The sequence below is a fragment of the Aulonocara stuartgranti genome (genome assembly GCF_965226115.1).
Source record: "Aulonocara stuartgranti genome assembly, chromosome: 15".
Taxonomy (NCBI): Eukaryota; Metazoa; Chordata; class Actinopteri; order Cichliformes; family Cichlidae; genus Aulonocara; species Aulonocara stuartgranti.
The window spans coordinates 14,867,753-14,891,918 of NC_138951.1; the positions used below are offsets into that span (position 1 = coordinate 14,867,753).

General features: G+C 40.5%; 1 protein-coding gene across 2 annotated transcripts; it reads left to right on the forward strand.

Annotated features, from left to right (window-relative positions):
* The first annotated feature begins 1,437 nt into the window (after positions 1-1,437).
* On the forward strand, positions 1,438-22,851 carry mia3 (MIA SH3 domain ER export factor 3). 2 transcript variants are annotated; one of them, XM_082504639.1, is made up of 28 exons: positions 1,438-1,634; positions 3,641-3,774; positions 3,857-3,943; positions 4,035-6,987; positions 8,640-8,948; positions 9,692-9,822; positions 14,813-14,944; positions 15,163-15,184; positions 15,274-15,362; positions 15,454-15,531; positions 15,652-15,762; positions 15,848-15,919; positions 16,020-16,124; positions 16,220-16,342; positions 16,449-16,536; positions 16,633-16,697; positions 16,799-16,889; positions 17,054-17,192; positions 17,386-17,548; positions 17,658-17,693; positions 17,801-17,868; positions 18,208-18,293; positions 18,557-18,670; positions 19,217-19,276; positions 19,363-19,409; positions 19,523-19,591; positions 20,030-20,408; positions 22,084-22,851. In XM_082504639.1, the coding sequence occupies exons 1-28, from the start codon at positions 1,514-1,516 to the stop codon at positions 22,341-22,343; spliced, it is 6,132 nt and encodes a 2,043-aa protein (XP_082360765.1). In that variant the 5' UTR covers positions 1,438-1,513; the 3' UTR covers positions 22,344-22,851. The 2 variants fall into 2 exon arrangements, with proteins under 2 accessions (XP_082360765.1, XP_082360766.1); XM_082504640.1 differs by lacking the exon at positions 19,523-19,591.
* Positions 22,852-24,166: the final 1,315 nt, after the last annotated feature.

Consider the following 24,166-nt stretch of genomic DNA (forward strand, 5'->3'; position numbering starts at 1 on the left):
CCACACCATTTATTTTAAAGATTTAGTTCCTTATTATCTTTCACTCAGAAGGATAGCAGCAAGAGTAAAACGGCAGGTTTAGAATATGTTAGTGAGATCTGCTATGATGTATGGTTAGGAGATGTTGGTCCTGACAAAAAGACAGGAGGCAGAGCTGAAGGTTGCAGAGTTGAAAATGTTCATATTTCATTGGGAGACTCTAGACAAAGTTAAAGGGACAAGGTTGAGATGGTTTGGACATGTGCAGAGGAGGGGCAGATATGCTGGACAAGTGATGTAGTGAGTGACAAGTGAATGTAGTGAGGGAGGACATGCAAAGGGTGACAGAGGAGGATGTAAGGGACAGGATTAGATGGAGCCAGATGATCCACTATGGCAACCCATAAGGGTAGTATTATAACTATATTATACGGGGTCTAAATTTTTCTTTTACCTCTTTTCAGAATAGTTACTTAGTAGAAAACAATTATCAGGATCTTGTGTAGTGCCACTTTTCATCAGCAAAGAGGCTCAGTGGTTAGTGCTACTAAAAACCTGGCAGGGCTCTTTTGTGTGGTGTTTACATCTTCTCCCTGTCATTGCACAGGTTTGCTGTTAATCTCATTAATTTCCATCATCGGTTAAATAAATGCTCATAATAAAAATATAATAAGATGCCATTTTTATGAGGGCAGAGGGATTCACATGAGCCTGAAAATCATGCCCAGTGTTCTCTCCACTCTATTTATTTATTTCTTTTCAAATAATAGATTTCCAATGGGCAACACCGCCTTTGTTTTTTACCCTCTCTGTGCCAGCCTATTTAAAAGATCTTGGAAACATCCCTGCCAAAGGCAAACAATGGAATCCATTAAGATAGTAAGATGAGGGCAAGTTATCAAGACACCAATATGAAGGAGCAATCCACAGCAGATATATTTGTATATTTAAAAAAAAGAAAACTACTACAGAGATATTCAGCATATACAAAGCAGTGATGTACATGATTTTCCCAGCCGGCAATAAAGTGTAAAGCACAACTGCAATGCAGGATCATCCTCATTAATCACGGCACAGATACTGCTCCTAAGCGCACATATGCAAAGTTAACTGAGACACATCAGTTAACTTTTTATGACGGTCATTTCGTGCTAAACGATAAATCAAAAGCATTTATGCATTAGTTATTCATATACCATTTTGGTTGTCTTTCCACTGTAGTAGTCAAATATGCCCAATAGTCAAGTATGCATGATAAGGAAACCCTTTTGCACATGCACTAGACTAAATGATAAGCCTAATTTATGACTGCATCTGCTTCATTTTTTCTTTTCTTTTCTTTTTTTTTTTGGTGTTGTTTTTTTCCCCCACCACGGCCACATGAAGCAGACACATCCAATCATGCATCCTGTGAAAAGCGATCCTGAGCCTACACCCAGCCGGATCTGCTGTGCTGACGTGTCGGCTCCTGCTGCCCAGTGCTCATGCTCCAGCAGCAGCAGCGGAGTCAATCCAGTCAACAGAAACTGCCAGCATGGCAGCAAAACACGTTTACCGACAGGGCTTTTTATTACTTTTATTTAACTTTATGTCAGCCGCAGCCCTGGAGAGAAGGTTCTCCGACATTAAGAGATGCGCCGATAAGGAGTGCAGCAGTAAGTCCGCTGGCTTTCCAACTATTATCTCAGGGGGGCTTCTCTGATGCGTCTTCGCACCATCCCGATACTACAGCCATAAACTGCCGTTATCTCTTGACCTGTTGCCGGTCGATATTTGCGACCTTGATCTCCTCTTGCAATTGTTGTGATGCTGTTTACCTGTGTGATGCCCAGTGAAAACAGGACAAGCAAACATTAACATTAATCATTTGGCTGGGTAGGATTACTGGTTTCGATGCAGCGCATGTTGGCTGGGTGCCTGTCAGCTTCGGCCTGCCTCGCTCCCGGATAGTGGAAGCTAAGGTTAGCAGCTAATTAGCCACCGGCCGGCTCGCTCTGCTAATGTTCGGGGTAAAGGTGATAGGTGAAGTTAAAGCCAGGGTGTTTATAGTGTTCAGCCACATTTGCCTCACTCTCATGTGGATTTGTGGGATTGGGCTGCTTTGCCACAAATCAATATGCTTCTGTAACGCTTCTAGCTAGCAAAGTTTACATTTTTACCCTGCCTCCTGACTCTTAACCTCTACATTCAGTGCAAGACTTAATAAAGGACACGCAGCAGTTTTACTTACAATACAGAATATTCATTTAGCAATTGTTAACCACAACCGCAAAGTCATCTATAGGTGATAAGAACGTATTTTTATTGTTGACTTATCATCAGGGGGAGCTAATTTTGACTCATAAAACAGTAAATATCACACACTGTAACTCATAAAACACAAGTCAGAGCTGAAACTCAGCCACTCAGAAAGAAGTCTGAGTGAAATACAAAATTTAAGACAGTGGTTAGTAGCTAATACTTGAATCATAGTTAAAGCTTCACCTTTTCTGCTTTTTGTGCATCAGTTTTGGGCTTATTTTTCTAATGCACGTGTTGTTAAAGTGGCAGCATACATTTCTGTTATTTAGCTTTACATCAGTTAAGTATGTTGTAGTTAAAATGTAGTTGTCCAGTGAGATGTGTGGAATAAATACCTAACAACATAACAGAAGAAAACTGCCGACAGATAAGTACAAGAATTACTGACCATGTATGCTATCATCCCTCTTGTTGACTGATATGCACATTCAGCTGTAAGTATTAGTTATTGTTTATGTTAAGATGTCTTTGTTTCTCTGACACAACAGGCTGTAGGAAATGACAACAAACCAAAATTACTGGTTTCAGCTAAGGGTCGAATGCTTTGTATAAACATCAGCTTTAGCCCGATGTTTTACATCTGGTGCATCCAAGAACCCATCCACCCAGTTTCTTCTGCATATCCAATTCAGGGTCATATTTGGGGTGCAGTCCATTCTAGATGGTCTATCGGAGGCCTGACGAACCATTCACACTTATGGCCAATATAGAATCACCAAGTGCTTTACATGTTGGCTTGTCAAGCAAAAGATTGCTGATTCGATTCTAGCCTGCGATGCAAATAAACCTGGGGGTTTCTGTCGTCAGGAAGTAGTTTCTAGAAAACTCACCGGACAATATGAAAGCACCACACAGCGGCCTTAGCCTGCAGTGGATTCAAACTCAGCTTCTTGGTGTGAGGTGACTTGAACTAAGCCCAAAACAAATATCCATCCATCCATCCATTTTCATCCGCTTTGTCCGGGGCCGGGTCGCGGGGGCAGCAGCCTAAGCAAAGAGGCCCAGACCTCCCTCTCCCCAGCCACCTCCTCCAGCTTATCCGGGGGAATACCAAGGCGTTCCCAGGCAAGCCGAGAGATATAATCTCTCCAGCGTGTCCTGGGTCTGCCCCGGGGCCTCCTCCCGGTGGGACATGCCTGGAACACCTCACCCAGGAGGCGCCCAGGGGGCATCCTTGTCAGATGCCCGAACCACCTCAGCTGGCTCCTTTCGATGTGGAGCAGCAGCTGCTCTACTCTGAGCCCCTCCCGGATGGCCGAACTTCTCACCCTATCTCTAAGGGAGAGGCCAGCCACCCAAAACAAATAAAATCTTTGAATAAGTCATTCTTACCCTTTGTTTTTTGTTTTGTTTTTTTCAGTGCTGCTGTGTCGGGGGAAAGCTGTGAATGATTTCTCAGGACCTGATTGTCGGTTCTTGTCTTTCAAGAAATCTGAAACCATCTATGTATATTACAAGCTGTCAGGAAGAAGACCTGACATATGGGCCGGAAATGTAAGTATACTATAGCACATATTTATTGAGCTCTGGATTTAATTTGTGTAGTTAAAATCCTGAACATGTTCTCTCGCAATAGGTTGGAAGCCACTTTGGCTATTTCCCAAAAGACCTTCTGGCAGTTAACCACATTTATACTGATAACGAATATGAAGTTCCAGCTGAGGTATGGAAATATATAAGAAGATAATCCACTTGTGGATACCACAGATAGTAAGATGTAATTTTTAATTTTTTTTTTTTTTATCTCTTCTCAGGAAACAGATTTTGTCTGTTTTGACACTGGATTTGACAAGTTTGATAATTATGATGTAGATTTGCTCCTTGGCTTGTCAGCAGGGGAGAATGATAGCGAAAACAACAAAACATCTTACCAAGTCCAAGCAGCAGAAGCAATAGAAACAAGAGAAGAAGTAGCTCAGAGTGAAAAACAAACTGAGCATCATGATAACTTGGAGGAGCTTCATAAAGCCCCTGATGATCAAAGTGCCTCTTCAGCCGTTCTTGATCAGTCAGCTGAAACACCTTTACAAAACACAATGGAGTCCAATGCAGAAGTTGCACGTGATGCTACAGAAGCTGAAGAGGTTAAGGAAAAACATGTACCAGAGTCTGTCCCTGAAAACTTGTCAGAAAAGAGTGAAACCAAAGATACACCCGCAAAATCGGAAGTGGAGTCTGTGCCCAAAGATGATTTTGTTTCAGAAAGCGAACCAGTCTCATCTTCTGAAGGAGTTCAAATCCCTGAGTTGAAAACTACCATTGGTTCAACTTTTGATGCCATCGTCACCGATGAAGAAATCACCGAGAAAATTACCCCTTATGAAGAAGAGGAGGAGAGTGTAGACGTGGAAAACCATCCAGAAAGTGGCACTAATGTTAAAGAAGAAACTCCACTGTTCTCTTTTTCAGAAGACTCCATCAATACTCAACCATCTGTGGAAATCCCCAAGTTAAAAACGACCCTTGGGACAACTTTCGATGCTGTGATCACAGATGAAGACACCACCAAGAAAGTTACCCCATATACAGAGGAGGACAGTGAAGATGTGGAAGACCATCCCGAAAATAATAGTGATACTAAAGAGGAAACTCCACTGCTGTGTTTTTCAGAAGAATCCGTCAACACTCCAGCATCTGACTCTATTAAAAAGCCTGAAACTCCACTGGCGACACCTGAGGATAAACCAAAGACAGCAGAGGAGAAGAACGTGTGGACATCACTCGGAGATGCTGTGTTTTCAGCTGTCACTGGAGTAGACATAACCACACAAGAAGTGAATTCAGAACAAGAGGAAGATGATGATGAGCGAGTGCCAATCTCTAAGTTAAAAACTACCCTTGGGACAACTTTTGATGCTGTTGTAACAGATGAAGAAAGCACCAAGAAAGTTACACCAAATCCAGAAGACGACAGTGAGGATGTGAAAGATCAGCCCAAAAATGATAGTGATACTAAAGAGGAAATGCCACTGCTGTCTTTTTCAGGAGAATCCTCTAACACTCCAACACCGGAGTCTCCTAGAAATCCTGAAAGTCTGCCATTGACACCTGAGGATAGACCAAAGACAGCAGAGGAGAAGAATATGTGGACATCACTCGGAGACGCTGTGTTTTCAGCTGTCACTGGAGTAGACATGTCAGCAAAAAAAGTGAATGAAGAGGAAGATGAGGACGAGGAAGACGAGGAGGAAGAGGATGTAAAAACCCATGATGAATCACTCTTGGTAAAATCCCCAGAGGACCCAGAGAACATGGAGCCAGTTCTTCAAGATTCTTTGAATTCTACATCTGATAATTCTGATGTGAATGAAGGCACCAGTGACTCAGAGAAAGTTTTGTCTGATAAGAATGAAAATGATGTAGAAGTTACTGGACATAAGGAAGCTCAGGATGAAACCAAAAAATCAGCAGAGGATCAAATAGAGCATCTAACAGAGGGGATGAGAATATCCACGGAGCCACTGCCACAAGATAATAATTTAGACAACCATGAGGCTGAAGTAACACATATAAAAACCACACATGAAGCCACTGAAGACAAAGACGAGCAGGAGGTTCCCAAGGATTCAGAGATTACTGAAGACAAAGACGAGCAGGAGGTTCCCAAGGATTCAGAGATTACTGAAGACAAAGACGAGCAGGAGGTGCCCAAGGATTCAGAGGCCACTGAAGACAAAGATGAGCAGGAGGAGCCCAAGGATTCAGAGATTACTGAAGACAAAGACGAGCAGGAGGTGCCCAAGGATTCAGAGGCCACTGAAGACAAAGACGAGCAGGAGGTGCCCAAGGATTCAGAGGCCACTGAAGACAAAGATGAGCAGGAGGTGCACAAAGATCCAGATGTCACTGAGGATAAGGCAGCAATACCAGACAGTATTACTGCTGCAGAGCAGAAATTAGACAGTGCAGTGGATGAAAAAGAAAACATGACCGAAAGTGAAAAACACCTCGACTTGTCCGCTAATGAGAGGTCCAGTGACTCAGACCTCAGAGATGATGATAACATAGTAAATGACAGCCTGCCTAATCAGATACCTGATGATTCAATGACAGATTTAGGAAGTAATAACAGTCGAGCAGAATCACCTGTTGATGAGCCAGAGATTCAGGATGCATTACATACAAGGGAGATGATGGAAGAAGATGAGACTCCAGATGCGGAGGAGGGGAACGATGAAGAGAGAGAAGAATTACTTGAAGATGAAAACGCGCTTTTGTTCTCGCAGTCAGACAAAACCTTGCCTGAAACAAGTCCACCTACCGTGTCACCTCCAGAGCCAGAATACAGCGAAAGCGTAATGAGATTGACTCTGCTGTGGGACCACTTCACAGAGGAGAAGATGGAGAAGGTCCAAAAGCTTCTGGGTCTAAAAAATCTCTTCAAACTGGAGGCCATGTTCATGGATCTGGACATAGAGTTTCAGGCTACCCGTCAGTCACAGACGGGTACTACAGAGGACATTGAAAATGCGCTCGAAGGCATCTTGGAAGCCTCTGAGAACACTATCTTGGACGAGATTGAGAAGATGCTTGATAGCCGGGACACTAAACACGACTATGATCACCATATGGACCCAAGTAATTTGGATGAAGAAACAGAAATACTGGACGACTTTCAGGAGCTGGCTTTCAGCCTGCGGCAAAAATATTCAACAGCCAGTGACAGCACGCCTTTAGCACTAGAACTGTCATCAGACACTGAGAAAGGTGGGTTTGATCTGTATTATTTGAAGTATCTTGAGTACAAAAAGGCTTACACGTCTCTGTGGTTGCTTATTCTGCTTTAAACATTGACAGTTGTGCTATTAAATATGTTCATTGCATCAGTTTATAATCAAAGTGAATGCAGAATTTGATACTGTGACTAAGCAGATATCCAGCATCTTGTTTCCAGATAAATAGATAGTGTCGTCATCACGCTAAAAGGGAGTTCAGTTCACACCCAACAGTAATGGAGCCGTTGAGATAGGATTTCCTGCTTTTCTTACCATCCTAACAACAATTAATTATGGTCACAAAGGGAAAGAAAAACATGTTTTCTTCTCGTTCTCTTTGACATCAGAAACTTCCCCCTAGGTTTTTTCAGTGTAGTCAGCTAGTCAAATCAACTTTTGAGGTGAAATTTTAGATATGTTGACTATCAGTGAACACAGTGACATAAGACTCTGACCTAAATTAAAAGGAAATGTTCATAATTTCATTACAGAAAATTAAATAAATTACTTTTTAAAAGGTAAAAAAATAGCAAAAAGGCCCAAGAGTTTAGTGAACTTACCTCAAATTGCTTATTTTATTCAAACTCCAATCCAGAAAAAACACTCTTAAAGCTATTTTACAACAATAACAGAGGAGAAACTATTCTAAACTTTCTATCTTTTCTCTCACTTTGTTTGCTGTTTTGTTTTTCTGAACCAATGGTTTCATTTTTGGGCAGCACGGTGGTTAGCACTGTTGCCGCACAGCAAGAAGGTCCTGAGTTCAATTCCCCCACAGTCTTTCTGTGTGGAGTTTGCATGTTCTCCCCGTGTTTGCGTGGGTTCCCTCCGGGTACTCCGGCTTCCTCCCACCGTCCAAAGACATGCAGCTTGTGGGGATAGGTTAATTGGATAATCCAAATTGCCATTAGGTGTAAATGTGCGAGTGAATGTGAGTGCGAATGGTTGTCTATGTCTATGTGTTCGCCCTGCGACAGACTGGCGACCTGTCCAGGGTGTACCCCGTCTCTTACCCTATGACAGCTGGGATAGGCTCCAGCGCCCCCCGTGACCCTGAAAAGGATAAGCGGAAGCAAATGGATGGATGGATGGATGGTTTCATTTTCACTCAATATACCAATTTAGGTATAGCTTAAGCATCAAGCAGATGGTCACTGTAGTGGATTTTCTGGAGTTATCCCTATCTATTTGTTGATGTACTTCTATTTGAGGAGGTCTGAAAACACATTAGTCTTAGTCAATCTTTTAGGAGACTGGTAACGTGACTGTCCAGTGATGGCGCTGGGTATTTTGGCTCTTCAGTGGGCCACAAGGACAGCTCAGCTGCATGCTGATAGTGAAGAGACATAATGTGTTTCTTTATCTTGAGAGTTGACATAGGAAAGGGTTTATGAAAATCCATAAGAGATTAGAATTTCAGAATAACTCTAACCCTTTCTTGTAATGTTAAAAATAACTATATTTCATATTACTAATGCATTTCACTTGAATAATTCTTTTTTCACAAAGCCAAAATGGATTTTCATGATAATGAATTTGTCTTTGCTCTGCAGATGTCATGCAATCTAGAGGCTAGTTCTAGATTTAAAATGTTTAATCTTAAATTTAAGCATTATTGGGTTTTCCCCTATGTTTCCATCTCAGATGAACAGGAATTAAATGTTAAAGAAGATGTGCTACACATTGCTGAGGAAGAATTGGACAAAATACCAAAGGCCGAGAGCGATGACAACCTGACAATAACGGATCCTGAAGAAAAGCCAGCTGAGGTTGAAGAGGAACAGCTGGTTAGACCGGACGTTAGTGTGGAGGAAGATGGTGGACACTTTAATAAAAACAAAGACAATCCGCTGAGCTTCAGCACATCTGATGAGATGCAAAAGGTGCCTCAAGCCACCCTGGAAAATGCCTTCGACATGGGCCTTGGTGTTGAGGTTGAACACTCACCCTCAGGTTAGTAATGTCTTTAGAGCAATGGTGTAATGGAATTAAATTGCAGGTTTCCACCAACAGTTATAATATGTAAGATTACAAAGAGGCTGTGTGGTGTAAATAGTAATACAGGTTCCCCATTGAAATTGTGCCTTGAACCTTAGTGTGCCATGGTCACAAAAAAGGAGCATAAATGTTTGATTCCTAATAAAATGGGGCGATCATGGCTCAAAGAGATGTCAGTTCGTCTTGTAACCGGAAGGTTGCCGGTCTCGTCGTTGTGTCCTTGGGCAAGACACTTCACCTGCCGCCTACTGGTGATGCCCAGAGGGGCCAATGACGCGATATGGCAGCCTTGCTTCTGTCAGTCTGCCCCAGGGCAGCTGTGGCTACAACCGTAGCTTGCCTCCACCAGTGTGTGAGAGTGAATGAATAGTGAAATTGTAAACCGCTTTGAGGGTCTCGAAAAGCGCTATACAAATGCAATCCATTATTAAAATATCATTGCTTTTGTGAAATATTTAGAACATGTAAACACATTATGAGAATTTTGGACTTTGGCTACAATAAAATAGGATAATCTTGAGGTCAGCAAATCAGTCACATTAAGCTTCCTCTGGTTTTATCATATTAAAGTTACACTATATTAGTTACATATGGTTTTGCCTTTATGTTGATATTTAACTATATTCTGTTATAGAAGAGCTTTACATAATCCAGCAATAACAAACAGACTTACTAACTGTTAAATTCTGTTTGACAAGGGTCTATGGACTCCATGGAACCAGTGTCCGAAGTGCACGAAGAAGAAGTGGGGTTATTCTCAACAGGGCTTGTTTACACGGGCTGCATCCTTGCAATGATCACGAATAAAACTGCAGAGTGGAGCACTGTGGTAAGTGTAAAACCATTGCATACACCACATCCTGTATACATTAGATTCACCACTAATCTAATTCACTAATCTAATTTGTGAAATATTTCAGCAACATCCAAATGAATCTAAATCTGTAATCAGTCTCGATGATCTGACAATTAAAAACGTCAAAATAATGTCCGATTTTTCTGATCTTTCTCTGTCATGTGCAGGGAAGAAGCACAAACATGCAGATTTTTAAGGAACAAGTTAAACAAATTAGTTCTCTATCATCTCCTCTGTCTGCGTATGCTGAATATCTGTTGCTGGTTTGAGTGCCGCACAGAAAAATGAATAAACAAATGTTCCCTTGATGGCTTCTTTAAAGGAAGTAGGAAAGAAAAAACTTATTATATACTTTTTAATGCTATCCCAGGACATCCTAACATCACTCATAGTTCATAGGGACATACTACATACTATACTTGAGTATGCTGCTATTGACTCTTTTTGGCGTGGTTTATTAGATTGGATGATTGAAGTCTGAAGAAACAATTTACTCATTTAACATACAGAGGCCTCGTTATCACGTGGAAGAACAACAGCTTGGCACCTCCAGCAAAACCCAAAACATTTGAACCACGTTTCAGAGCAGATTTTCAAAACATCTCGGCTTCGGAGGCTTGACACAGTGTCGAAACGTCTGTTTCGAGCTTCCCATCCCTACCAAAATTTACTATTTTATTTGAACTTAGAGTGGCTTAGAAATATTACTCGTAAATGAGCAGTACACAGTCCAGAAAAGTATTGGCCTCTCTGATATAGTTACGCACCATATTTTATGTTGCTAGGGTAACCAGATCCGGGCAAACTAAATGTGATGAAAGGGGTTTGTTTGCGAAGACTCTGTGGGACGTGTTGCCAGTGCCGAGAGGGATTTTGATCTAAATTAAAACATGAATACACACATACTGTGCAGGTTACAGGTTTGGCATTGATCAGGTCAATCACAAATAAACTTTGATTTACTCTAATTTAGTTCAACTCAATTACTATAGAATAGACATAAAGAGGAATTTAATTTTTTTTATGGTCCTATGTGGCAGTCTTTGTGCAGTCTTGCATTTCCTGTTTGCATCACTGTAACTGTTAAAATTTCCACCTCTTATCTCTGTGGTAATAATTTGGGGATTTTAGTTGGGAGGCATTCAAAGAGCGAATGGTTCATAAGATCACTGTTTCAAGACTGGGAGGAGACACAAAGCTATCCTCAGGGGTCACAAGCTAGTGGGAAGGGCATCCGGTGTAGTATCTGTAACAAATCAACATGTGGTTCCCTCCTGTGTGGCAACGTCTTGGGAAATAAGGGAACAGCTGAAAGCATGAAAGTACTTTCAGCAAGGAAGCATTCATAGTTCAGCTCATCAATTTTTAAACCAAAATGTTTCTTGTGAGACTAGTGTCATCAGGAGTGTGAGACTGTACAGCATTTTTATATCGAGACAGTGTCCCGCATTTTAAATGACTCTAATTTACAAAAATGGACTTGTGTCAGAATAAAACAACTCAAAGAGAACTTGGATGCATCCCTGCTAAAACCCAAAGATGATTAGCAGACAGAAAAGCTGAAAAGACAGCAACTGCAATGACAGCTGTTGGAAGCATGTACAGAAAACTGTTCCATAGGACCAATTATGAACTTCAGTTTCCATCTATGCTCATCACTAATAATAAAAAAAAACAAAAACAGGAGCCTCAGCTGGAGATGACAGAGTTAAAGATGCTCAGATTTTATTGGAAGTGACCAAGATGCTCAGCAGGATATCAGAGGGTTGGTGTGATAGAGTAGAATTCAAGGAATAGGGTGAAATGGAGGCAGATGATCCACTGTTTTGTTTATAAGTTTGTTTTATAAGAATCACTGGCGAGGACTTTTGTAGAGCCAGCCAAAATGTAGGGCATTGTCGCAATATTTGGGGCAGACGTCACAGACTGTTGTCTTGCTGCTCTGAAAATAGGAGGGGATGGATCGATCTAAATATTGATTATATAGATACCGGCGTTGGTACTGGTATCTGATCAATACTTGTGTGATAGGATTGATCCTTTAGTTTATCTCCTCTGAGCATGTCGCTTCAGTTACATCAAACAGTAAGCATGTCTGTTCAAGCATCCCCACAGCCCTGTCCACACTTCGCTCATCTTCCTTCTTCCAGTTCTGCCGTAATTGGTTCTGATGTCACTCAATTTAACACTTAAATTTTACTGAAACTGAAAAAATATATCCTGAACATGAAAATATTTAAGTAATTTAAGTATAGTATAAGAACCCTTTTTGGTTCACTATCAAGTCATTTTTATTTATTAAGCACATTTAAAATAACAGGGGTTGACAGAAAGCGGTTGCCAGGAGGGCACATTTAAATTCCAGCGCTTCAAAAAAAAGACAAAAAGTGGGAAAAACAGTCAAAGGTGCACTTGTGATTTGTTGACCAATTAATGCAAAACTCACAATTATTTGTCATAAAAACGTATTCAGATTCACCTCATAAATCATTACATGCGGCTCTTAAAAGTACTGACGCAGGCAAAGCTGGGTCTGTATATACTTTATATAATAGTATACTTTATACTGTATATAATATTGAATAGATACCAAAAATTGCAATGTTGCATTCCACTATCCCACATTGTTCCGCATGAATAAACTCTTTTCCCCACATATAGTTTTTGGGGAGCTGGAGACTTGCATGACTTTAGAGACTTTTGTTCAGCCAGCCAAAATGTGGGACAGAGGATTAAAATCGTGTGGGTACACTTCTGGTCGCCCTACATAGACGTCGGTCTTACTGCTCTGAAAGTGTGGTGCATTATGTGAGAACTCAAATTTCCAGTTTTCCCTGAACGCCCCCTCCGGCCCTCCCCCTGCCTTGTTGACTGTCGCGGTACAGGCTGAAGTTCGACACAGCCGGTGCTGAGCTGGCTGCTGGGGCTAACGGCCTTATTGTGGCATGTACAGGCAGATAATGTGTTGTTGAGTTAGTGTAGCCTTTTTTGGTCGCTACAGTCGTTATCCATAATCAGAACCACCAACTCTGCTAACGACCGTCGCTTCACGATAACTGCTGTGAATGGGATTTGACGGGTGATCTTTAATTACCGTTAGCAAGTCGTTGTTACCAACTCCTATCTCCACTATTTTACGTTGTCCATTTGTCTAACGACCGCTTATTTGTCTTTCATACGCGGGAGACATTAACGCTCCTGAATAACGAGCGTTTGCTTAACGATACAGTTACTTTGTGAATAGCTAACGTGCTAGGCAGCTAGCTGATACCTGTCAAACTAGCATCTGGCTAGTTCCATTCTTGTTTTTAAACACGAGAATGGAGAGGGAGACATTATCCCTGCCTGTCATGGAACCGGAGAACACATATGTAGTTTTTGTGAAGGAACTGCAACATGTAAGTATTCATTACAGTATTAAAAAAAAAAAAAAAGCCAGACTGACACCTATATGAATATTATTATTTACGCTGTCACGGCCTGTGAGGTTAACCATGACGTGTTAATTAGCAGGTGGCTGATGGATAATGACTTGGACGGTTCCTTGTCCTAAATCTACTCACCAAACTTGCCTTTAGCATTAGCAGCAGTCGACCGGGTCTTGTATATTTGATTGAAGACCTTTCACTGTCCTGTGCCCTTTTCATTGCTATCTAACTTTTCTTACAGCCCAGCCTTTGTTGAATTTGTATTGAACATTTAGAACTGAAAAGCAGTAAATTGAAGAGAGGCTTTTAATATTTGCCATTAGTATTAAGGCAGCTGTAATCCCTGTATTTTATTAGAGCCACGGAGTGAGAGCATGTATGTGTTTGCTACTGTTGTCTCATGGGGAGTTCAAAGGTTTCTTTGTGATTGGACTAATATGCTCGGTTTGGTATGACTGGGCATAAATGAAGCTAGTTTAACTATAAAGTGAAACCCACCTAGCTTGTGAAAGAGAAAAGCTTGTAGTATGAATTGCTCCCTAATCAAGTAATGTATGAAATGCTACATCACTTCAAAATGTATGTATAGAACAATGTAGAAAAACACGTTATTTTTATGTTAATAAATAACCAACAGAATTATTTTGGTGACTAAACTGAGAGTGTAGACTAATCTTTTTGTGTTTTTATATCGATCCTGTGTCCTTTATCACATACACTCAGCTGCCACTTTATTAGATAAATACTTGGGGGCTTGGCAATGTTTTCCAGTTTTCTGTTGTCCAATCCTGCTGAGCCCATGTCAGTCATATCATTAGTTTCCTGTTCTAGCTTACAAGAGTGGCACTTCTGCTGCTGCAGTAGCCTTTCAGCCTTAAGATTCGTTGTGGGACAGAGATGCTCTTCTTGCTAATCTTGGTTGTAATGAGTGCTTATTTGAGTTACAGATGACTCTTTACTGATGTGTCATAGTTTGGTAAATGTATGCACAGTGTGTTAGTCTAACGGTAGATTTAATTTGATGTTTAATCAGAGCTTCTGCAGTGTTTTTATTGTATATTGTCTAGTTTGTTTTTCCATTGGGCTTTTTTGTTTATTTTGCAGCCAGATTTATAGTCATAATTATTTTTGATACATTTTGAAACATGGTAACTCTCTTGTCTCTTTTTAATTAAGTGTCTTTGAGCTAAATAAAAAAAACAAACATTTTTGTAAACCAAAGTATTCATGCAATAGCCTGAACTTAAGCTTTTACTGAGAGGAAAAAGTGATGTTGTGATAGGCAAAATGAGAATATGAAAGGAAAAGTGCAATCAAGTTATAAGACAAAATAAGAGCATCACTATGAAAATAATTTTCAATCAATTTCTTTTTCAATCTTCTTTTCACCACTTTTGAAAGCTGTGTTTGTAACTAGAAATCGATATAATTGAATTGCATAGTGCTAGTTTAACCATCTGTTTCCAGTTTAATTTCGTTCTCCAGAGTTAAAGCTGTGGTTGTGGGGTTGTTTTTTTTTTTTTTTGTCTCTTCAGATGATTTCATTGCTGCCAGAAGAGTGGAAGCCAGGAGAAACTTTGTTTGGCTGTCCTTGGCAAGCTGTTGTCATCACTGCTTTGGTTGGAGTATTGACCTTCACCCTCTTCTTCTGGAGGACTGTGCTGGCAGTAAGTGTTGTGATATTGCTGCTCTGTTTATTTGGTGCCTGTAAAATGCCAATATTATTTGTATGAGCTTTGATTTAATAAGGCTTTGTATCCCCCTGGGTTATACTCCCATTGGATTGAGTTATACACAGTATAAAATCTTCCATATTTAGGTCATTGTTGGATGATATTATACACTGTAAGATTTAAAATTGATTTTTTTAATTTTATTTTTAAAGATAAAGAAGAAAGAGTACCTCGGTAAGTTTTCAGTTATAATTTTTGCACAACATGACAAAATGCATATGTGTACGGCCTCATTGATTGTGTGCTTTGTGTAATGGGAAAAGTGGATGAAAAAAGACTCAGAGAGCAAATCCAGGTGCACAAAAAGGAAAAGGATGAAGCTCTCGCCAAAATGGCTGAACTCCAGAAACAGGTGAGCCCCAGAAAGAGAAATGTTGTTGAGTTTCTCCTATACAAAAACAAACAAAACACATCTGATTCATGTTTTCTTCTTTTTGTAAAAGACTGAACAACTGAAAGAAAATCAAAAACAGTCAAAGGAAACTGTTAGTTGTACAGTGAAAAAGATGCAAGAGCTAGAGGTAAGCAGTAAGAGTCTTTCTCATATGTATTTAGTCTTACGTAACCGGGTTGAATCTTTGTTGACACTCAGTTATTTGTTGAAGGGTTGTCGTTAATTTTTTTTTCTTTACTGTTTGCAGAGTAAAGTCTTACAGGCTGAAACATTGAATAAACAGATGGCCGAGGAAAAGGACAAATACGCACAGCTACTGGAGGAAGAGCGGGCAAACACTCTCCAAAATGAAACCAGAGTAAGTGTTTCATTTGCTTTCTGCTCGTTGTTATTTGCGTTCTTTTCACTGATTCATGCTGCAATTATTTATTTATTTTTAACAGATTGAGAAATTAGAGAAGTTAAACGAGAAGCTACAAGCTAACAGGAAAAAGATTCAGGAAGCGCTCTCTAAGGTACAAATCCTTTTGGGATATTTTTTTTTGCAAACTCTGTAGTGTTACTGTGACCTTTTAGCTTTAATTTATCTCATAAACTGTTTTCTTTCATCCATAGACTACTGTTCTCCTGGATGAAGCCAAGATTCGGGAAGATGCCCGAAACGTTCAACAAAAATGTCTTGAAAAAGAGTTTGCTGCGTTAAAGGACGAGAACAAAACAGTAAGACAGATATGGATATTTCTCTTTTATATTGTCATTAATCTGAATGCCTAATCAGATTTAATTTATGCTTTTTACCCTGCCTCTTCTAACAGCTGAAGGTCACCATTAAAAGCTGGGAGGAAAAACACACAGAGCTTAATGAGAAGATTAAAGTCTATCAGAAGTCCCAGAAAGAACTGGAGGACTCTGTGGTGCTCAAAGATCACAATGTGGAGGTCATTTTTTTTCACTAACTACTGTCATAACTCTTCCTGATTTTTGTTATTATTTATTTATTTATTTATGAAATTGTCTCATTCTTGCACAATATGTCCACTTCAGGTGCTGTCTGAACTTCTGTCTGACCTGGAAGCTTGTGATTTACAAAAAGGTGACACCAAAGTTTTGGCCAATGGTGAAGTAGCACCTGGTAAGTTTGTAGTTTATCAGAATATTTATGGATGAAATACGGCGAGTAGTTTTATTAACCACTGTTTAATAATATAGTGTTTTGTTGTTCTTTCAGTGTCTCTTACAGACAAGAAGACGGCCGTAAAGAACAGAATCAAACAGATGATGGATGTTTCTAGGGTGAGATATCAACAGATGTTGTAAAGCTTATTATATTTTAGTTTATAGAGGATTGTTCGGTTTCTAAATGTTATTGCATTTTCCTGTATTTTTCCCTACAGGTTCAGACCACTCTTGCTGTAGTTGAAGAAGAGCGGGATCGCTTCATGACAAAACTACTGAATGAAGAGAAGTCCAGGAAGGCAATGGAAGGTACATTGTGAATTTGTTTAATGTCCTCGGGATTCCCATACACTTGTTTGCCATACACCTAGGGGTCATTTTTGACCCAAGGACAACACAAGGGTTAAGAAGTTGTGTAATTCAGTTGGGTATCTGCATCCTACTAAACTCCTCTTTGTTTTATTTTAAAACAGAGCAACACCAGGAGCTTGAACATGCAATCTCAACCCTGAAAAGTGAGAAGAGCCACATTGAAAACCAGTTCAAGATCCTCCAGCAGAAAAACGAAATCATGGTCGAAATGTATCAGCAGAAGGAAAATGCCCTGCAGCAGTAAGTGAAGTCTTCAGCAGATTCGAAATTGTTACTTCCTGTCGTGAATGTCTGAAAGTCTTCTGTATTTTTGTAGTTGTAAATTTTACTTGCTGTCTTTACACCATGAATGATGATGATGAGTAAGTGAAACCTCTCATCAGTTGTGATTTGTAGAAGGACTGGGAGTTACTGTGTTTCTCTGCGCACACAGGAAATTAACGAAGGAGGAGCTGGAGCGGCGCAGCAAAGAGAATCTGCTGTCGGAGGTTGGAGGGAAAGCTGTTGAAGCTGAGGAGCAGGTTAAAATTTTAAGGCAGCGCATTAATGAGATGGAGGACCAGATGAAGAAGACTGAGGAAGTCTACAAAGAGCAGGTAGACTGTGTGTTTGTTTGTTTTTTATCTTAACGTTTTCAGATTAGCCAACAAAATAAAAACATTACTCCAATCTGAATCTCGGCTGAATGGGATTTTCTTTCTTTAGATCAAAGAGCAGGAGAACAAAACTCACTCAAACTGGGTATGTTTCCACACCGTTTATTTACAGATGCGATAAATAATTTATTCGGTCTGCGTAAGATTAGTATTGAGCTAAAGCATTACTCTGCTTCTTTGTGCTGCCTGCAGGTGAACGCTCGTAATGCAGAGCGAGCTCTAAACCAAGAGAAGCTCGAATCATCGAAGCTTCGTGAAAAGTGAGTTTTGGCAGTTGTTAAAGCTTCCTTGTTGTTCTGGAGTATCAGAAATTTTGTTTGTTACTCATAATGAGGCTGTTTCTATACAGGAAGTTGCGAAAGCCTGAAAATGTTTAGTCGTTACCTCACATCATAGCTGTTCCTATTACTGCTTAATGTGACTTCAGGCTGAATAGATTGGAGGCTATTGATTGTTTGTTTTTGTTTTTTTTGGACAAACTGTGAAATAATTTAATGACGTCACCACTGGCTCTGTTACATTTTCATCAGATAATTAAAATTGCCGTAAGTCACAGCCCAGTTTAACTGCATCTGAGCTGTTTTTCTTCCTATTCACAGATTGGCTGTACTCACCTCTCAGCTCAATGAGCGCCGCGCTCCTCTCTTCAGACCAAACTCTGGTCAGCCTGCAGGCCCTCGCCAAGGTAAGCAGGCACATCTCACCCTCTGTTTTATTTCCATCAGCTCAGCTGTCATCCCGAAGAACCACTGAAGATAATACTGTTTTCTGTTGCGGGGCAGGGGGGCTCCAGTTTTGCCTCATATGTGTTCTGATTGTGTATTTGTCCTGTTCATGTGCTTGATTTTTCTTGGAGACCCTGAAGTGACCCTCTTTATTGCATGACTTGTGTTGTTTTGTCAGCTGCAGTTCTTTTCTTTTGGTAAATTGACGGTTCAATTGTAACAGGTGACTCATACGGGCCCTCTCCTGTGAGTGGGGGTGCACCATCCCCACCTATAATGATTGAGGGTCCCAGGCGTCCTCCTTCTGCCCCAGTTGCACGGAGAATTGACCCGTTTGGTGAGTCCAAGTGGATTGCTTCCCCCACTTCCTTTTTACCCAAGTGGAACATCACTCTCCGTTACAACCTCATCTCTCTCCTCTTTCCCTCCTGACTTTATTTTTCTTTTCAGCTCTCTCACCTCAAGTTTTCCTTTTATGTTTTTTCCTAGTGTGTATTGCATCCTGATTCCTTCGGGTACCAGCTCTTATTTTCACCCTCCCTCCCCTTCCAGTTGGATCATTTGCTTGTTTCTGTTGAAATGTGCTTTTGCTTTTATTTCATTAAAAACAAGATTAGATTGTGGAAGAAGATTTTCTGAATTTGTATGTGTATGTGTGAATAAGTTATTCTTAGAAATCAAAGATGATTTCATTTAAATGCAAGGGTTTGGGGGTTTTTTTTTTTTGTTTTTTTTTGTACCTCTGATTTATTTTTTTATTTTTTTTCCTAGGGTGTACAGTCTCTTTGTTTCCTCTTACTCTGTGTGTTGCGGCTGTGTTTTCCCTGCGAAGGGGCTCCATGGAGTTTTGGTTATTCATAGTTTTGTGTTTTTCTACCCTCAGGTCCTCGCCCTCCATCAGATCCCCATGGTCGTTACCCTGAAAAACACATCTCTGGGATGGGTATGTCCTCTGCAGTTTGTGCATTTCGAAGGTTTTGTGTTTATTTTGAACCTGTTATTAATGCAGTACTGTTTCCCCTCTTTCAGACATGATGGGCCCACGTAGCTCATCTCCAGCCAACTTGGATGCATCTGTAAGTTTCTTTTTAATCATATCAAACCCATTTTTATGTGATACCATCTCTCCTTTCATGTGTAGACTTAGAGCTCCTGCTGCATTTCCACTGTTTGTCCTAATCTGAAACAGACGCAAGCAGTAGATCCACAGATAAAAACAGAGACTAAGGCTGAGGTCACCACAGAGAATCCAGAGGCAGTGAGTACAGATGCTGTCAGTCCAGGTGTTGGTGTGAAGGTGTTTGGAAGCACTCCACATCCTCTTCCCTTAAGCTGGATTTGGATTTGGAAGGGGATCAAAGGCTCTTCTTTTTCTCTGGGGCTGACTAAACATTTTTTTAGGCTTAGTGTGTTTTTCATCTCACTGCACTGAAAGAAACAGCAACTCAAAAATGTGTCTTGAAAATACTGGGGTTATGAAAAATTGCAGAGTATGTGTGTCATATATCAAGATGCTATGAAAGTGGCTTGTTTTTAATCCAAATAACCATGGTGTGTGGTTAGTGGTCATGTGATTAAACCCTGGCTAAATGCACTGTGTGGTTTCTGGATCACTTCACTGCATGACAAAGTGTTAGCCCATCTATACTCTCATGAAAGTTGTCACTTCAAATTGTCATGTTTGTTTGTTTTCCAGGGTCCAGGATCCTTCATAGCATCACCAATCAGGGACTCACCTGGACCCATGGTCCACGGACCTCCACCTGGTCCTGCACCCTATGATCCAATGCTCCCTCCTGGCCGTCTGCCACCACCCATAGCTTACAGACCACCGCGACCTGGCCCATATCACCTCCCACCTGGCCCTCCTCTTCTTCAAGGTCCTCCCCTACCAGCTAATGGACACCCAGGTATGCCCCTGCCTGGACCAATGGGAGGAGAGTTTGGACCCCCCAATGGACTTGCAATTCCCCCCAGGCAAGGCCCTGGCCCAGGCATTGATCCCCGGGGTCCGCTCCCACCGCAATTCCGTCCCCCTCCACCTCATCACTTTGGACCGATGCCTCCTCCACAGGGTACGTTCAACTTTTTGTTATATTTATAACACTATATTTTTAGGTCCATATAAACCTGATGTGGACCTCTTTATATGCCAGACTTTCTCATTTTAGTTTTAGCCAAAATGGGAAAAGTTCACTAAAATGTTATAGTTGTACTGAGTAGGGCTGTAACTAACGTTTATTTATGTAGTCGACTAAGCTGCCAATTTTTCTTTGATTAGTCAACAATTATTTCCATAACTCTTATCTCCACTTCCCTCAACAAATTACAATGACCCAGGAAGCATGAATTTGAAAATAATCAAATATATTTTCAACATTACTCAACAGGACCGTCAGAATAAAAATGAAATAAATTAAAAAAAATAACGCGCAAATAGGAAACTAAAAATGGCTTTTGTCCATAAGGTCAAATAAAGATTAAATCAAAAAGATTTAATTTCTAGTCCAAAATAACACATTTCAAGATGTTTCAGTTCATGAATTCATGATTGCAGTGGACATATCTTTGAGATGATGTCCCCAGCTGTTGAAAACCACGCTAAAGATGCTCTCTGTCATGACTTCAGCCATTTGAGAGGTGGATGAGTCTCTTTACAGGACAAACTCATCTATACGACTTTGCTTAATACTAGTAAAATAGAATTGGAAAACTGTCATTTCTAGTAAAACACAAACTCTGGGACATACTTAGATCAGTTGAACTGCCAACAGACAGTCTGTTGTCATCATCTTTAGTATTCTTCAGATTCCAATTCATCATGCAGAAGAAGAGCAGCAAGCTATTAGACATGATTCACAGTGGAGTTGAGTGAGTCCAGATAGATTGACGTAGAGGCAGTGTTATGGTAAAGCCCGGAAATGGACTCCATTTGTAGCCGCTTGCAATGCTTAAAATTTGATGAAGAGCAGCCATTCATAAACAAAGCGGATAATAGCATGATGGTAAATGAGCAGAAAGTAGTGCAGTGTACCACATGATGAGAGGAGTTACGGCTTTAACAAAAAAATATATATATATATTTTTTTTAATGTTTATACATGACATTTTCTCACATTTGCCACCATTAATTTCTAGTCATACAAGCCAATCTTACTTGGACTTAAAAAATATATAATAAACTGATCAGGGAAGCCATTCATATAGTTCGCCTTATCAACTCTTCGGTTTTAACTAGTTTAAGGTGGCATTCTGGCTTTCTAATACTCAGCTTTTGGCAGATTTAGATTCTGTTTGTAGCAGCTGAGGGGTTCCTTGGACTTACGAGATGAACATACACAATGCTTATCTCTTATTAAATAATGCCAACTTTATGCTTCCCTTCTAAAAATGGCAAATAACATAATCTGCTGCTGTGGTTTTCATCCTGGCTGACTAACATGAAACAGGAAGGGCCGGGGCGAGCTGGTCAGCAGTAGCTGAACTTTCAGAATAGGTGGGAGGGGATTGTCCACAAGTAAATGAAATGCAGATGCTAATTTGGTGCTGATTTAAAAATGAAAAGAAAAAAATTGAGTTGCAGAATATATTCTGGTCCCTGTTCATCTACTTGGGCTACTAAAGTCTGTGTAAGAAGACCCTGAGGCAGAAGAAGGCAAAGGCTTCTTTATTTCCTGAAAGAAGTACAGACCTGGTCTTTGGTCTTTTTTGTCTGTGTGACCATCATTTCCCTGCGATTTTCCTGTTTAGGTGTCCGTGGGCCCATGGGACCTCGTCCACCCTTCCCTCCTGACATGCGCTTCCCATTACCACGTGACCACCCTGGCCAACCTGTGGACCTGCCTCTAGGTGCCCCGCCTCATCCAGCACATCCTGGTGATGCTTATGGCCCGCCTGCACCCGATGCCCTCCAGAACTCTGTAGCCGCTCACAGCGTCCCCAGACAAGACCTGCACATGAAGCAGGAGGCCCCTCAGGACTCAGCCAGGCCAGAAATGGTCAAGCCTTAAATATGCCACCAGCTATGGCAGAGGACTCAAACACCCCCGTTAACTAAACCTGTCACAATAACAACCCAGATCCAGTACAAACAAAGATCATGATTATTTTCATAGTCCAGATGCAAATGTTCTTACAGCGAGGCCCGCAGATTAAAGAATGATCAGTTATGTCTGAAATGTGAGCTGAAAGGGTTGCCACTTTTCTAAACAGCCTGTGCAATAACACTTCGTTTTATGCCAGATTTTCATTTGTGTTGATCTTTAAGAAAATTATATAGCTATGATTTTTAAAGGGGCAGTTTTTTTTTTTAAAAATGTCATTTCCTGTGGAAATTGTTTTTTAAAATTGAGAAACAGGAGGGAGGTTTAGCTTCTAGCATTTCAGGAATACCATGATTTTTCCCAAAGCTCTTGCTTTACGTACAAATTTCAAAGCAAATGTGTAATTTGACGGCCAGATGTATAACTTATTTTACTATGTTGGTAGAACTTTTATTAATAAAGAATATAAAAGCTGTGTGTGGTACGTTAATACTGAGGATGTTTTTTGTAGGGTGTGCGATGAAGAATATATGTGAAGAAATAAGGCGTACATCTGTGCTGTTATACAGACATGTTGGTCCGAAAGCTGCTGTTTCGTATTTGCTGTCTACTGCTCAGTGATTGTGCTGTTGGTGGGACAAGGACAAAAAAGCTGCTCGGTTAATCTGATTTGCTGAGCTGGGAAGTCGTTCCACCAACATGTTAATGTGCTTTTAAGTCAGAATGTGAAAACGTACAGAGACAATGTGTTTGCATTTTTATTGCTCAGAGTGATGATGACAGTTTTTGTTATTTAATTACCTGGGGTTTCTTTTTCTGGTTTACAGCTAAAATGTAACTTTTGTAGCTAATCCAGGTCCCTCTATGTGGAGGGAAAGTGTTAGAACAGAATGCCATAATTCAAATTAAAAATGAGGGGAAAAAAATTATTTGAAATACGTGAATTTGCTCCATTAATCAAAAACGTCTCTTAGTTAACCAAATATTTACTTTGACCCGCCGTGTGTCTGAGTATGACGTCAATAAGTTGGCCACCTGTGCAACAAAAGTTTCTCAGACTTCCCAAGACGTTTTTTTATGCTCGAGTGGGAGTTCATGTGAGTTTTCAGTCTTTTTCCGCTTACTCCACTACCAAAAGAATGTGTAAGGAGTAAATACACAACACTGCTTCTCACTGTCCTAGGAGACTCTCATTCATGCTTCATCTCGGATTCAGCGCTGGCTTTGGGCCACTTCTGCCTTTGTGCTCTGAGGATTGTATGCTATGTGATAGAAACTAGGGTGTCTTGTGGGCTGGATCTGGCACTCGGTGGTAGATTTCTCCAAGTAGCCCCTCCTAAAGCCATTGATGTCAGTGGTAGTAACATTGTGGTGTTGGCTTTTTGGTGGAAATTCTTGGATATGGTGTTACTGACCACCATCTTACAAACCACATTTACCCGAATATTCAGGAAGCTGGAATACCCAGAGGTAACCTGCACAGAAAGTACCCTGGCCAAAGCAGGGGATTTGAACCAGGAACCTTCCTGTTTCCTTTTTTTTTTTTGGTTTGTAAATCTGACAAAATGTTAAAGAAGCAAAACACGATACCTCGGCTACATAAAGTCATACGTCCGTGCTGATCTGTGCTAATTATAACTCAATTTTCTGTCTTTACATCATCTTCACATTAAACATTTTTATTCGTAGAGTTTGAAATACTTAATAGCATCACTTCTTGATATTAACTTTTCTATTTCAGTATATTAATGTATAAACTTTTCCTCACTCGAAAAATATCAGTTCAAATA

Coding starts and splice junctions, on each gene's coding strand:
- mia3 (XM_082504639.1), top strand. CDS start 1,514: ATGGCAGCAAAACACGTTTACCGACAGGGCTTTTTATTACTTTTATTT. Junction 15,185..15,273: donor AAAGAAGAAAGAGTACCTCG/GTAAGTTTTCAG, acceptor TAATGGGAAAAG/TGGATGAAAAAAGACTCAGA. Junction 19,410..19,522: donor CAGCCAACTTGGATGCATCT/GTAAGTTTCTTT, acceptor AATCTGAAACAG/ACGCAAGCAGTAGATCCACA.